Genomic DNA, 16580 nt, shown 5'->3' on the forward strand with positions numbered 1-16580 from the left:
ATCAGCAAGTATCATATTGTGCTGTGACTTCCTTTACATGTCCTCCTTCCCCACAAGACTGAGAGTTCCTTGAAGACAGAAATTTTGTCTTACTTGTTTCTGTATTTTCATCATTTAGGGCAGAGTCTGGCTTATGTAAGGAGCTCAGTAAACACATAAATGGTTGTATAAATGGGTGAATATTATTAATAATAATAATAGTTATTATCATTATAAAAGCAAACACTTAGGTGGCACATACTATGTGGCAAAAATTGGTATAAGCATTGTATATATTTTAAATAACTTAATTCTTAAATTAATATCCCTCTTTACATAGCCATTTTATAAATGATAAAACTGAGGCCCAGAGGATGTAAGAGACTTACATACCAAGGTCACATAGCTAATAAGTGATGGAGCTGGGCATTTAGCTTCATTAGACCTTTTTTCACCACTTGGCTCTTCCTGACCCCTCCTTAACTCATAGCAGTCTTGGGAAAACAAACACTTCCAATATGTTTGTGACTGCAGTATCTAAATGTCCTCACTATCCTGTAATTCAGGTTACTTAGGACCATTAGCTATCTGGATGAGGCTGTTGCCATGGAGGAATTTATAGAGAAAAGCAATGTGTTTAATTAAGTGGTTGTCGAAAACACCCACCCAGAATAAATGGATTCTGGCAACAGAGGTGCCTTTGTTGCTGCCAGAGTCCTGCCACAGGTCATTAACATCTTGATAGATTTGAGGCATTTTCAGCCTGAGTGCTTTCACCCAAGGATGGGGGAAGTCTCGTTGAGCTTTGAGCTGCTTGGAGGCCCAGGATAATAGAGGCAGGACTCGATGGATGGACCCTGCTAATGTCAGTGAAGGTCTTCAAGCAATAAATGGCTCTATCAGAATTAGATGCAAGTCAAGTCCATGATCAGTTCTGAGCCCCTACCAAATGCCAGACACTATACTAAGTACTGGCAGGTGGGCAGAGATGGGCTTGGACAACGGTGACTCCGAATCAGGCCCTGACTTAAGGAATGCTTTCCTCACAATGTACACAATGAACTATATTATGTTGTATAAGGTGAGCACAGAGACGGGAGAGAAGATTATTCTGGTTGAATTAATATGGAAAGGCTTTATAGGCATAGTGTCCCTGAAGGACAAGAAATGTCTGGATGAACAGGAAGGAGAGAAAACATACCAAATAGAGCAAATTGGATGAGTACAATCACGAAGCCAAGGTATTGTGTCAGGAATTTTGGGGGAACAGCAGGCAATTCAATTTGACTGGTAGAATTTGTTAAAGAGCATAATGGTAAGTAAGGTTGGAAAGGGAAATTTGGTCCATGACATGTAGGGTCTTAGAGATGCAACAGAAGGGTATATAGGCAGTGAGAATCCACTGATATCCTCAGAGCATGAGCATGAGAGTGATCTAGACTGGTGCTTCTCAAACTTTAATGATAGGAATCAACTGGAGATCCTATGAAAATGCAGACTCAGGTTTAGTATGACTGGGGTGGGTGCTGAGGGTCAGCATTGCTAACAAGCTCCTAGGTGATGCTGCTGCTGCTAATTCCAAGACCACACTTTGAGTAGCAAAGTCTAGAATAAATGAAAGTATGCAAAAATGAGTGGGGTTGGGTAGGAGATACATTTCAGGTTGTTAATTTTCATATTACATTTATTATTCATGACTAAAATGTTTAGCAGTCCCTGATTCCTCAGTTCACTTGGGGTTTTGGTTTGGGTGTGTCTTCATTTTTTAAATTATTAGTAGCAGTGTTTTTCATTACAAAAGTAGTTCAGCATTCCTAATTACACTGTGACAAGATAAAGTATGATTGACCTTAGCCCATCAACGGCAGCCACCATTCCCTACAAGTATCTGACTTTTTACTTGATTCTGGGAAAAGACTAAATAAAGTCAAACGGACAACACAAGGCCAGAAAGGTCTGGAGAGGAAAAGAGGAAAAGGTCTCTGAACCTGCCCAAGGAATCACTGTCCTCCTCCCTGCAAACAATAGACAATCAATGAAGAAACCAGACACAGGCACAAAGATCATTTAACCAATTTAAACCGTGGTGATGGCTGTGTCGGGAGATGAAAAAAAATCACAAAAGGCAGCAAGAGCAGTACAGTGAGAAGACAACTGGGCTGAGAGAGAGGTCCTGAGAAGTCAAGCCGTCCTGTGACCCTTAATAAGTGGTTGCCCTTAGATAGGTCATTTAATCTCTGGGTTTCTTCAACCAGAAAATAAAGCCAATAGTTCCTCCTTGCCTTCTTCCCTGGGTCTGTTTGAAGATCAAATGTGAGTGCAAGTGTGAAAGCAAACACAGGCATTGCTTTGGGGATCAGTGAACTCCTGTGGCACCCTGTGCCTGGGAAATCGTTCGGTCTCCTGTGCCTCAACATTGCTTCACTTCCCGGATGCCTTTCTTTTTATTTAAACATCTAGGATAGTTCTTTCTTCTGGAAAATCATTCTAAATTAAGCAGAGATGCCCTGCACAATTCCACTTACCCCACCAAGCCCAAGAAACAGAATTCTGAGTTTAACCTTTGGGTTACAATCTGATAAGGGGCAAACATGGAATCTGGGCACAGTAGCAAAAGACCATTTTAGCAAAAGTCAGGGCAGCATAATGCATTGGAGCTCTGTCTCTGCTACTTTAGAGCTGTGTCACTCTTCTTTTTCAAAAATTTTTATTGAAATATAGTTGATTTATAATGTGTTAGTTTCAGGTGTACAGTAAAGTGATTTAGTTATACAATATATACATATATATATATATATATATATTCTTTTTTTACATTCTCTTCCATTATAGGTTATTACAAGATATTGAGTATAGTTCCCTGTGCTATAGAGTAGGTCTTTTTTGTTTATCTATTTTGTATGTGTTACTCTTCTGAGCTTTGATTTCCTCATCTGAAAATTGGAGTTCATGTTTCCTGCCTCAGACAATTGTTATGAAGATTGAATTAAATGAAGAAGAGTAATGTTTAAACTATAAAGTGCTACAGGAATATTACTTATGATTTTTTATCAAAAAATAAGTGGAGATTGCCTTATATATTTTCATTTCTCTTTCCAATTGTGAAATGTTACTCTGGCCCACTGGTAACTCTCCCTTACTTGGTGCTTCAATTTTAAAAGGATAATATAAACCTTCACATTTGTGTAGCCACTGACAGTTTAAAAGTAATTGTCTACTACTTTACAAAAATTACAAGATAACCAAGAAAAATACGAGGAAAAAAACCTAAGAAAAATGTCATTTAGAGATCATCAAAATTATATAAATTATACAAATATAATGGTAAATGCATGGAAAGCACTTATCGCAAGGTACAGTTTAAGTGCTCAATAAATGTTACCTATTAATGTTATAAAATCTTTGACAGAAGATTGCATGGAGAAAAGCTGGAATGATATATACCAAAAATTAACACTAGCTGTGCTTCTTTCAAGAGCATTGGATTTCTAATGGATTAAAGACTGTATTAAAACAAATTCACTAATTTAAAAAAACAAAATGGAAAGCCCACTCAAGTTCACCTAGCTACACTGATAATAAGTAGCAGAGTCAGGAATCAAACCCAAGTCTTCTGATTCCAAATTCAGGACTCTTTCTATGACACCAGGCTGCTTCCTTGACTTCACTTTCATTCTACTGTCTTTATGTCCGACACAGATAGTCGGATTTCACCAAAGTCTGAGGATAAAAACCTAGGTGGGTTTTGGGAGAAGTAGGCAATGAAACATGCTGAAAGTATTTGCCATGAAGATGAAGAGCAAGAGTTACTTGATCCCAGCCACTAGAGGCAAGTCCTCTCATTCAGGAATAAGAGGGATGAGAACAAAAACCCACACCACCACTTCACACTAATGTGTGTGGAGGGAAGATCCCATCTCCTCCCGCCTCCTGAACCACCACAGACAAAGACATCTTGAGTACATTTGACTGAAGAGCCACGTCATTGCCATCGTATTGCACTTTTCTGAGACTCAATAGAGTGTCAAGATGTTCTCCTTGGTACTGGCTTAATGGATCACTTCTAAAAGCATATGCACTATTTATTGTAAAAGCCCTTTCCCAGAGGGCCAAGAAAGACAGTACGAGGAGGAGATAAACATCATCCTGTCTTTACAGCTGTAAAGTTATAAAATTCCTAAATGGGTTGGGCTGGGCTGGAAGCCTGAGTCTCACTTGAAGTCTCCTTATGGTATTCTTTTTTTTTTTTCTTTTGAATTTTTAAATTTTATTTTACTTATTTATTTTTTATATAGCAGGTTCTTATTAGTTATCTATTTTATACATATTAGTATATATGGTACACTTTAAGAATACCTTAGGGTATTCTTAATGGTTTCAGCTAACTGGGATCTCGCTGGAGCTGACAGCATCTCTCTAGTTCTCCTTTTGGTCTCTCTGTCCATCCTCCTTGTATTCGCTACCCAAGTGCCTTCAAACTCATTTTTCTAATCTGCTGAATGATATATCTGTCTAAATTTAGAACATCTCAAAGAAGTTAATCTGCACTAGTTTGGGTGATATCCCTTGGAAAATGCTTTGACTGACTTAATGTTATTTCATGCCCTTAGCACCTATAGAAGGCAGGCCTATATAAATATGTCAGGATTACTGTCCCTTTTGAAAACTAATGGAGATGGCATCTGTACACATATGTAGAACCATCTATTCAATACCACTATGAGGAGGCTCTATGGACACCTCAGACACATTTTTTTCCCCACAACTTTATACAACAAGTTCTGTACAAAGTGAATGACAAGACTGTTGGGAGGATTAAGTGAGACTGTGTGCACAGTTTCTCCTCCAATGTTTGGCATATGGTGGTTTCTCAGTAAGGTAGAGTTACCATGTCCTTCTTAACTTAGAATTGTGGCACAGACAGCCCATCAGTTTGCCAGGCCAAAGCCCAAGCATTACCCGGAACTCCTTCCTCCTAGATGATTAAACACAAAGATCCACAAAGCCCAGCTATGTCAGTTATCAGCTTATTGCTTCTCAGTTCCTAATGCACACTTCAGTATATGCTCTATGATAAACATCAGATTCCCTTAAGCACTTCTGCTTTCAAGTGTGCCCCATGTTATGATTTTGCAGTACAGAGCACTAAAGGGATAAAGAGGAAAAAGAGGCCTTTGGAATTTCCAGCTTAGGCTGGGAGTCAGCAGGTTGATGTGAGAACAGCCAATGGCCTCTGCCCCAGCCAGAACACAGACCCTCTGCAACCTTGCAACCTCTGCTTGGCATTCATCTTTCCTCAGCCACCTGTCCAGACTTCATCCATTCACCAATGAAAAAGGTGACTTTTTGCTGAATTGGATAATAATTTTTGAATTCTGGAAGAATATTTCCTCAACTTTTTTGTGCTATGACAATATTATAGCCACAGACATGACTCACTTTTAAACTTAATCTGCATTGTTAATATATCTTCTATTACTTTCTTAAGTTTAGACAATAAACAAAACAATAAATCAAACTCTGATCTCTAGTTTGCTTATTTCCACGGGATAATCACTGTCACTGGGGCCAATTCCAAGCTACCAACCTGATATCACTGAACATCCAGTTGGTAGAGATGGGCAGGAACACACTGTCGTGTATTATTTCCACCACACAAATAGAATAGGCAAAAATAACCCCCAGAGCATACATAACAGCAAAGTGAAGTAAAATCATCAGAGGATGAGGCATTTTGAGTATATTACCTTTGTTTTAAATTTATTTGGGGTGAAAGGTAAAAACCCACCAGACTAAACAAATGAAGAAGAAATAGGCAGTCTACCTGAAAAAGAATTCAGAGTAATGATAGTAAAAATGATCCAAAATCTTGGAAATAGAATGGAGAAAATTCAAGAAGTGTTTAACAAGGACCTAGAAGAACTGAAGAGCAAACAAACAATGATGAACAACACAATAAATGAAATTAAAAATTCTCTAGAAGGAATCAATAGTAGAATAACTGAGGCAGAAGAACGGATAAATGACCTGGAAGACAAAAATAGTGAAAATAACTACCGCAGAGCAGAATAAAGAAAAAAGAATGAAAAAAATTGAGGACAGTCTCAGAGACCTCTGGGACAACATTAAATGCACCAACATTCAAATTATAGGGGTCCCAGAAGAAGAAGAGAAAAAAAAAGGGGACTGAGAATATATTTGAAGAGATTATAGTTGAAAACTTCCCTAATATGGGAAAGGAAAGAGTCAATCAAGTCAAGGAAGCACAGAGAGTCCCATCCAGGATAAATCCAAGGAGAAACATGCCAAGACACATATTAATCAAACTATCAAAAATTAAATACAAAGAAAAAATATTAAAAACAGAAAGGGAAAAACAACAAATAACGTAAAAGGGAATTCCCATAAGGTTAACAGCTGATTTTCAGCAGAAACTCTGCAAGCAGGAAGGGAGTAGCAGGACATATTTAAAGTGATGAAAGGGAAAAATCTACAGCCAAGATTACTCTACCCAGCAAGGATCTCATTCAGATTTGACAGAGAAATTAAAACCTTTACAGACAAGAAAAAGCTAAGAGAATTCACCACCACCAAACCAGCTTTACAACGAATGCTAAAGGGACTTCTCTAAGCAGGAAACACAAGACAAGGAAAAGACCTATAATAACAAACCCAAAACAATTAAGAAAATGGAAATAGGAACATACATATCGACAACTACCTTAAATGAAAATGGATTAAATGCTCCAACCAAAAGACATAGACTGGCTGAATGGATACAAAAACAAGACCCATATATATATGCTGTCTACAAGAGACCCACTTCATACCTAGGGACACACACAGACTGAAAGTGAGGGGATGGAAAAAGATATTCCACGCAAATGGAAATCAAAAGAAAGCTGGAGTAGCAATTCTCATATCAGACAAAATGGACTTTAAAATGAAGACTATTACAAGAGACAAAGAAGGACAATACATAATAATCAAGGGTTCAATCCAAGAAGAAGATATAACAATTGTAAATATTTATGCACCCAACATAGGAGCACCTCAATACATAAGGCAAATGCTAACAGCCATAAAAGGAGGAATCGACAGTAACACAATAATAGCAGGGGACTTTAACACCTCACTTTCACCATGGACAGATCATCCAAAATGAAAATAAATAAGGAAATACAAGCTTTAAATGATACATTAAACAAGATGGACTTAATTGACATTTATAGGACATTCCATCCAAAAACAACAGAATACATTTTCTTCTCAAGTGCTCATGGAACATTCTCCAGGATAGATCATATCTTGGGTCACAAATCAAGCCTTGGTAAATTTAAGAAAATTGAAATCCTATCAAGTATCTTTTCTGAACACAACGCTATGAGACTAGATATCAATTACAGGAAAAAATCTGTAAAAAATAGAAATACATGGAGGCTAAACAATGCACTACTAAATAACCAAGAGATCACTGAAGAAATCAAAGAGGAAATCAAAAAATACCTAGAAACAAATGACAATGAAAACACGATGACCCACAACCTATGGGATGCAGCAAAAGCAGTTCTAAGAGGGAAGTTTATAGCAATACAATCCTACCTCAAGAAACAAGAAAAATCTCAAATAAACAACCTAACCTTACACCTAAAACGATTAGAGAAGGAAGAACAAAAAAACCCCAAAGTTAGCAGAAGGACAGAAATCATAAAGATCAGATCAGAAATAAATGAAAAAGAAATGAAGGAAACAATAGCAAAGATCAATAAATCTAATAGCTAGTTCTTTGAGAAGATAAACAAAATTGATAAACCATTAGCCAGATGAATCAAGAAATAAAGGGAGAAGATTCAAATCAATAAAATTAGAAATGAAAAAGAAGTATCAACTGACACTGCAGAAACACAAAGTATCATGAGAGATTACTACAAGCAACTATATGCCAATAAAATGGACAACCTGAAAGAAATGGACAAATTCTTAGAAAAGCACAACCTTCCGAGACTGAACCAGGAAGAAATAGAAAATATAAACAGGCAAGTCACAAACACTGAAATTGAAATTGTGATTAAAAATCTTCCAACAGGGCTTCCCTGGTGGCGCAGTGGTTGAGAATCTGCCTGTGAATGCAGGGGACACGGGTTCGAGCCCTGGTCTGGGAAGATCCCGCATGCCGCGGAGCAACTAGGCCCGTGAGTCACAATTACTGAGCCTGTGAGTCTGGAGCCTGTGCTCTGCAACAAGAGAGGCCGCGATAATGAGAGGCCTGCGCACTGTGATGAAGAGTGGCCCCCACTTGCCACAACTAGAGAAAGCCCTCGCACAGAAACGAAGACCCAACACAGCCATAAACAAAAACAAAACAAATAAATAAATAAATAATTTTAAAAAAAATCTTCCAACAAACAAAACCCAAGGACCAGATGGCTTCACAGGCAAATTCTATCAAACATTCAGAGAAGAGCTAACACCTATCCTTCTCAAACTCTTCCAAAATATAGCAGAGGGAGGAACAATCCCAAACTCATTCTACGAGGCCACAATTACCCTGATACCAAAACCAGAAAAAGATGTCACAAAAAAAGAAAGCTACAAGCCAATATCACTGATGAACATAAATGCAAAAATCCTAAACAAATACTAGCAAACAGAATCCAACAGCACATTAAAAGGTTCATACACCATGATCAAGTGGGGTTTATTCCTGGAATGCAAGGATTCTTCAATATACACAAATCAATCAATGTGATAAACCATATTAACAAACTGAAGGAGAAAAACCATATGATCATCTCAATAGATGCAGAAAAAGCTTTCAACAAAATTCAACACCCATTTATGATAAAAACCCTCCAGAAAGTAGGCATAGAGGGAACTTACCTCAACATAATAAAGGCTATATATGACAAAACCCACAGCCAACATCATTCTCAATGGTGAAAAACTGAAAGCATTTCCACTAAGATCAGGAACAAGACAAGGTTGCCCAGTCTCGCCACTATTATTCAACATAGTTTTGGAAGTTTTAGCCACAGCAATCAGAGAAGAAAAAGAAATAAAAGGAATCCAAATTGGAAAAGAGGAAGTAAAACTGTCACTGTTTGCAGATGACATGATACTGTACATGGAGAATCCTAAAGATGCTACCAGAAAACTAGTAGAGCTGATCAATGAATTTGGTAAAGTAGCAGGATACAAAATGAATACACAGAAATCTCTTGCTTTCCTATACACTGATGATGAAAAATCTGATAGAGAAAGTAAGGAAACACTTCCATTTACCATTGCAACAAAAAGAATAAAATACCTAGGAATAAACCTACCTAAGGAGACAAAAGACCTGTATGCAGAAAACTATAAGACACTGATGAAAGAAATTAAAGATGATACAAACAGATGGAGAGATATACCATGCTTGTGGATTGGAAAAATCAACATTGTGAAAATGACTATACTACCCAAAGCAATCTACAGATTCAGTGCAATCCCTATCAAACTAGAAGAAAAAATTTCACAATTTGTATGAAAACAAAAAAGACCCCAGAGCAATCTTGAGGAAGAAAAACGAAGCTGGAGGAATCAGGCTCCTGGACTTCAAACTATACTACAAAGTTACAGTAATCAAGACAGTATGGTACTGGCACAAAAACAGAAATATAGATCAATGGAACAGGATAGAAAGCCCAGAGATAAACCCACACACATACGGTGACATTATCTTTGATAAAGGAGGCAAGACTATACAATGGAGAAAAGACAGCCTCTTCAATAAGTGGTGCTGGGAAAACTGGACAGCTACATGTAAAAGAATGAAATTAGAACACTCCCTAACATCATACACAAAAATAAACTCAAAATGGATTAAAGACCTAAATGTAAGGCCAGACACTATAAAACTCTTAGAGGAAAACATAGGCAGAACACTCTATGACATAAATCACAGCAAGATCCTTTTTGACCCACAGAAATAAAAACAAAAATAAATGGGACCTAATGAAACTTAAAAGCTTTTGCACAGCAAAGGAAACCACAAACAAGACAAAAAGACAACCCTCAGAATGGGAGAAAATTTTTGCAAATGAAGCAACTGACAAAGGATTAATCTCCAAAATTTACAAGCAACTCATGCAGCTCAATATCAAAAACACAAAAAAACCAATTCAAAAATGGGTAGAAGACCTAAATAGATGTTTCTCCAAAGAAGATATACAGATTGCCAACAAACACATGAAAGGATGCTCAACATCATTAATCATTAGAGAAATGCAAATCAAAACTACAGTGAGGTATCACGTCACACCAGTCAGAATGGCCATCATCAAAAAATCTACAAACAATAAATGCTGGAGAGGGTGTGGAGAAAAGGGAACCCTCTTGCACTGTTGGTGTGAACGTAAATTGATACAGCCACTATGGAGAATAGTATGGAGGTTCCTTAAAAAACTGAAAATAGAACTACCATACGACCCAGCAATCCCACTACTGGGCATATACCCTGAGAAAACCATAATTCAAAAAGAGTCATCTACCACAATGTTCATTGCAGCTCTATTTACAATATCCAGGACATGGAAGTAACCTAAGTGTCCATCGACAGATGAATAGATAAAGAAGATGTGGCACATATATACAATGGAATATTACTCAGCCATAAAAAGAAATGAAATTGAGTTATTTTGTAGTGAGGTGGATGGACCTAGAGTCTGTCATACAGAGTGAAGTAAGTCATAAAGAGAAAAACAAATACCATATGCTAACACATATATATGGAATCTTAAAGAAAAAGAAAAGAAAAAAAAAGGTTCTGAAGAACCTAGGGACAGGACAGGAATAAAGATACAGATGTAGAGAATGGACTTGAGGACACAGGGAGGAGGAAGGGTAAGCTGGGATGAAGTGAGAGAGGCATGGACATATATACGCTACCAGATGTAAAATAGATGGCTAGTGGGAAGCAGCCGCATGACACAGGGAGATCAGCTCAGTGCTATGTGACCACCTAGAGGGGTGGGATAGGGAGGGTGGGAGGGAGACACAAGAGAGAGAGGATATGGGGATATATGTATACATATAGCTGATTCACTTTGTTATACAGCAGAAACTAACACACCATTGTAAAGCACTTATACTCCAATAAAGATGTTAAAAATAATAATAATAAATAAAATAAAATTCAAAAAAAATTTATTTGGGGGTGAAACTAATTTAATTTAATTTTACATATAATAATAACTTGTAAAAGTATATAATTTAAATTTAAGAATTAACAACTGACTCTCAAAATTCCTGAAATCCTACCATTCACCTCTTATGAGCACGTGTGAACCAGCTCCAGCATGCCACTGGATCAGACCCTCATGGATATTGCATAAGTATCTAATATGTCACCTAGCCTCCCACCCATTCATTGATCCTCCACATTTCAAACATGTATGGGCCACAAACCCTGATCCACAATTTCAAATTCAACAAAGCTCTGAAAATTGCAGCCGTGGTGCAAACTCACTTTGCAGTAAAACCAGATCTGAACCAGCATGACCATTTATTCCATTTTTAATATCACATGTTTCCCTGCAAAGATATTAATATGTTTGATTGTGGGGGGTTGTCCCAGACCTCCACTTGGGGCATAAAATAAACAACATATGCATTGTTTTACATTTCCAAAATATGAAAAATTCTCAGCTGATTCAAGGGTTTTGGATAAGGGATTGTGGACTTTTAGTGATCTTCATAAAATATAAATACAGTCACATGTTCTCACCCATCAGAGCCTCCCTATCACCTAAGGGATAGAATTGAAGTTCTTAAACATGATACACAAAGCCCATAAGCCCTTTTCAAGTTTCCTCTCAACAGCTCCCACCTTGCCCTCCTATATCAAACTATTTCTAGGAGTCTGACCAACCATGACTAAAGATGGAGCTGGGCTTATTAGTCACCCCACATCTATACCGTATATCCTTGGGGAAAGAATCATAACCCAGCTAATGCAGGGGTGTGGTGGTCCATCTTTCTTGCTCTATCACTTATGGGATCTTCATCTGGCCACTTCATTTTCCCTAGTCTCCACCTCTCATCTATAAAATGGGAATCATAAAACTAACAAGGACATAAGGAAGGTAAAGCAAGTTCATGGACATGAAGATACTTTTGCATGTGCTATATACTACATTAAAAGGGTTTTTACTATTCATCATTCTGAAACTGGAATACTGGTTTGAAAGCAGATATTCTTTAAACCACTGATGAGTAGCCAGGGATTTCTCATCTACCCAGAAGGAGCTGAAAGTTGATGTACATGAAGCCCAATCTTTTCTGTCACATACAAAAAAAGTGTTATGCTTGAAAAGAGTCTTGTGTGTTGGTGAGCTGGGGAAATTGGTCTATGTTACAGCTCCTGTAACTCGCAGGAATGGATGGGTCTTATTCCATTAGAAAAAGGAGGAAAGGAGACAAGAGCAGCCCAGGCTCTCACCTTTCTGGGCCTGTGTGTTTACACATTTGTTTTGTTCAGTCTTGCTGTTGTTATTTTGGAGGTTTTGTTTTTTGTTTGATTGGTTTTGCTGTTGCTGTTTGTTGCTGCACTACAAATAAACAGAGGACTTAAGTCTGAAAGGTCATTCAAAACCTATGCATGCCCCTCCTTTGACAAACAGCTTCCTATCTTCTGCTTGAACAGTCACAGTGAATGGGAGCCCATTCATTTAGTCCAGATGCCTGAACATTTTCTTTACAACTGGCACCTCCTTCCATTACATGAAGGCAGTCTGAACCAGCTACAAAGAGTAACAGGCAAAGAAAAGAAACTGGCAATGTCTTACTCTGGTAAAAACGACTGGAATCAGATCTTTTCTTTTTTTTTTTTTTTTTCAGATCTTTTCTTGAAAGCAGATTTTGATGGAGGGTTGTGGGAGAAGTGAAAGAATTTGGAGAGAGAAGAATGACCAAAAAAGAACACAAAATCACTACCATTTAAAAAGGAGAAATGGGTTCCAATGTGCAAAGGAAGAAAGTCTGATAGCAAATAAGCAAGTATGATTGCTTGAAATTCTACATGCACAGGATACATGCCTCATTATTGTCCTTAATATAAATGGGTACCACAGACAAAAGAGAAATAGAAAACTAGTTGCCAGAGAGTTCTTACCAACTTTCTGAGCTTCCTATTAGGTTCAGAGGTAGGTACAAGACTTGCGTCTTTGGGGCAAAGCTGTTCATATTTACCTGAAAACTGCTGGTGTTAGCAATCATCCTAGTTGATGTTAAATCAAGCACACAATTATAGTGCTAAACCTCAATGCAGATCACACAGTCAGATTTATCTTTCGAAAATTGATATCTACAGGCCATTGTAATCACTGAACAGAAACATTCAAACAAACAAAAAAACAAGTCAAACTTCTATACAAATAAAACCAAACAAAATATGCACCATTAAAGAAATTACTGATTCTATTATTTGAGAATTCAAAAATAGCCACCACTGGATTTGAAAGACCACGTTTGTGCGTTCTTTCTTATAAATGAGATACATTGTAGAAATGAAATGAGATATATTGTAGAAAAAAAGTGAGGTACATTGTAGAAACAAAATAGGTAAGTGTTTACTTCTGATGTGACCTTCAGAATTTATATAGACATCTCACTTAATCAAGGCAGCCTTTTCATTTGCACAAATCATATTTTACTCTGCAGATGGGAGGTGGAGAGTAGAGAATAAAATGTAAGTTGGTGAAAGTGAATAAATTAAAAGACTTTTCATTAAAGGTAACCCAGAGATGATAGAGATAGACATGGACAAGATAGAAATAAAGGTAGAGGCTACCAATAACAACGTCAAAAACTATTGCCTTTTACCAATAGTTAGTACTTGAGAACAGAGGAAGGACACTGATGTCCATTGAAAATCCACTATGTGCTAGGGACTTTGCTAAGAATTTTACAACGTTGCCTTGTTTAGTCTTCATAACAACTTGTCAGGTATATATCATTATCTACAATTCATAGATGAAGACACAAATGCTCAGAACTTATCAGCTTGGTTTTCAAAAATTCATTTTAATTCAATTTTTGCAACCCATTTGAAACAAAAATATGATATGGTGGTCAGAAAGATGGATCCACATGTTATTTGGTTCTGCATTCCTTTGATTGAGGGATTTGTTCTGCTCGACTGGAAGGTTAAACATTCCAGTGTTGTCCTCCTAAAATTTATTCAAAGAAGATGTCCCTCCCAGAAGTGAAAGATAAAATGATTCTTCACTCAGGTGTAGAAATGACTGAGCTTTTCAGCTGGAACCTTTGGTGATTGTATTACCAAGAAAACTTACTGAACCAATTAAGTATCTCAAATGGAGTTCTAATTGCATTCTCCATTTAATATCATGGATTCTGCAGAAGAAAAGAGATGCCTCTTACCCTTATTATGTGCATATTTTACTTATTATTATAAGGACCATGGCATTCCTAATATTCACCTGGTGGGTGAAAAAAAGGTCACACAGACACTAGAGTTTCAGAGTAGGACAGAAAGTTAACCATCTTCATTGTGTCTTTGGCAATGAAAACCCCTGTAGCTAAGATAAGTCTTAAGGGTGAATGGAGCAGTCATTAAAGTGACAAGCACTTAAGTGTTAGATTTGTTTTTTATCTTAACTCTGGACAGGTGGCCTTTCTTTTGAGGGCTTTTTATTTGCTTGTTTTGTTTTTTTTAATTTTTATTTTATATTGGAGTATAGTTGATTAACAATGTTGTGTTAGTTTCAGGTGCAGAGCAAAGGAATTCAGTTATACATGTACATGTATCTATTCTTTTTCAAATTCTGTTCCCATTTAGGTTATTACAGAATATTGAGCAGAGTTCCCTGTGCTATACAGTAGGTCCTTGTTGGTTATCAATTTTAAATATAGCAGTGTGTACATGTCAATTCCAAACTCCCAATCTATCCCTCCCTACCTCCAAGGTGGCCTGTCTTTATCCTGCATGATTTCCCTAGTTTTGTTGCTCATGTTATTGTACCCAATTTACCTAATGATAAAATTCACACTGTATATGTTGATCTCATTCATCCTCTTTCCCAACCTTCCTTTCCACTGTACCCAGAGTGGGATGGTTAGTAGCCTGATGTGGTTGGAGGGAGAGTGCTTACAAGAAACAGAGATTGGAACCAGAGAGATTAGTTAGGAGGCTAATACAATGTTCCCTGAGAGTCCTGATGAGGGCCTGACCTAAGGTAGTCACAGTGATGGTTGAGTGAAGCAACTAGCCTGGAAAACAGTGGTAGAAGTCAAACCTGGTCATACCACCAGCCATGGGGCACCATGAAACTTTACTCTCCAGCTGGATATGTCAATCAATTATCTCACTGTAACCAGGAGAAATTCTTCCACTGGGCCATCTCCTATTCTATTATGGTGTTGTCAAGGAAAAGGCTAGATTTCCACTGCCCTTCACTTAGTCATAATTACTCACTCTGTCAAGAGCCAGAAGCCTTGAATTTTCTCTCCAGAAGTCTTGGCAATGTGGCCTTTCAAGTCTTCTGTGGCAGTCTCAATGGGCCCTGGCTGAGTAGGAAAAAGAGAATACCTAGTTTAGAGAAGACTGAGTCCTCTTCGTGCTTATGATTAATTACTATATCCCAGCAATTCCTCCAAAAAGTTGACCAGGAAAGATAATTCTTGGAGTTGCCTGTTTGTTGTAGGCACTGCCTGCTGGAGAGCTTAGTCTTAAACTCTGGTAATTACTAAGTTGCTCTCCTTGGGTGGGACAAAAGTGATCCAAGTCCTGTGAGATTTTTATAATCTTACTCACATTTTCTCATAGAAATGAAGATAGTCATTTTCAGAGCACCATTTTTTCTAATAAACAAATGTGTATCAGGAAATTCAATGCATTTAGCAATACATACATTTTTAAAATCTAACCTTTCTCTCTTCAAAGAGTACATGGCCATAAAACACAAAGGAGGAAAGCTTCTTCCAATATTCTGACTATAATTTTATCTGGCTCTGGGAAATGAATTTTTTGTCTCCTTACCTCTCTTTTTTTTACCTTTATCCAAAAAGGAATTCCTACTATGAGCCTGCCTCTAGCTTAAAAACGGATTAGCCCTGTCTTAATAATAAATTCATAGACCCTCTAGCTCAGTGATTCTTAAACTTCAGCACATATCAGAATTACCTGAAATGTGTCTTAAAACAGATTTCTGGGCACTGTCCGCAGAGTTTCTGATTCAGTAGTTCTGGGGTGGGCCTGAGAATTTGCATTTCTAACAAGTTCCTGGGTGATGCTGTTAGTGTGGGACTCTACTATAAGAACCATTGTTCTCTAGACAGTTACTCTCAGCCTTGGTTACCCATCAGAATCACCGGCAGAGATTTTGAAAATCCTAATGCCAGGGCTGTGCACCAGGCCAATTATATCAGATACTCAGTGGACGGGATTCACATAACAGTACATCAGAAGTTTTAAAAGCATCCCAGATAACTCCAATGTATAGCCAAAGTTGAAAACCACTACAGCCAAGGGCTTATCTATTATAAGCCATTCCATTTTATAAGTGTGAAAACAGGGGTCTGTGTAGGGAAGTATATAACTT

At 37.5% G+C, this 16580-nt stretch overlaps 1 protein-coding gene across 1 annotated transcript in view; it reads right to left on the reverse strand.

Moving 5' to 3' along the window:
• TPRG1 (tumor protein p63 regulated 1) overlaps window positions 1-16580 on the reverse strand; it is a 376146-nt gene that overhangs the window by 98434 nt on the left and 261132 nt on the right. Inside the window, exon 4 of the mRNA XM_082393410.1 lies at window positions 15455-15546. Within this exon, the coding sequence (XP_082249536.1) occupies window positions 15455-15546 (92 nt within the window). The remainder of the gene's footprint in view (window positions 1-15454; window positions 15547-16580) is intronic.

The sequence above is a fragment of the Balaenoptera borealis genome, assembly GCF_965194805.1.
Source record: "Balaenoptera borealis genome assembly, chromosome: 5".
NCBI lineage: Eukaryota > Metazoa > Chordata > Mammalia > Artiodactyla > Balaenopteridae > Balaenoptera > Balaenoptera borealis.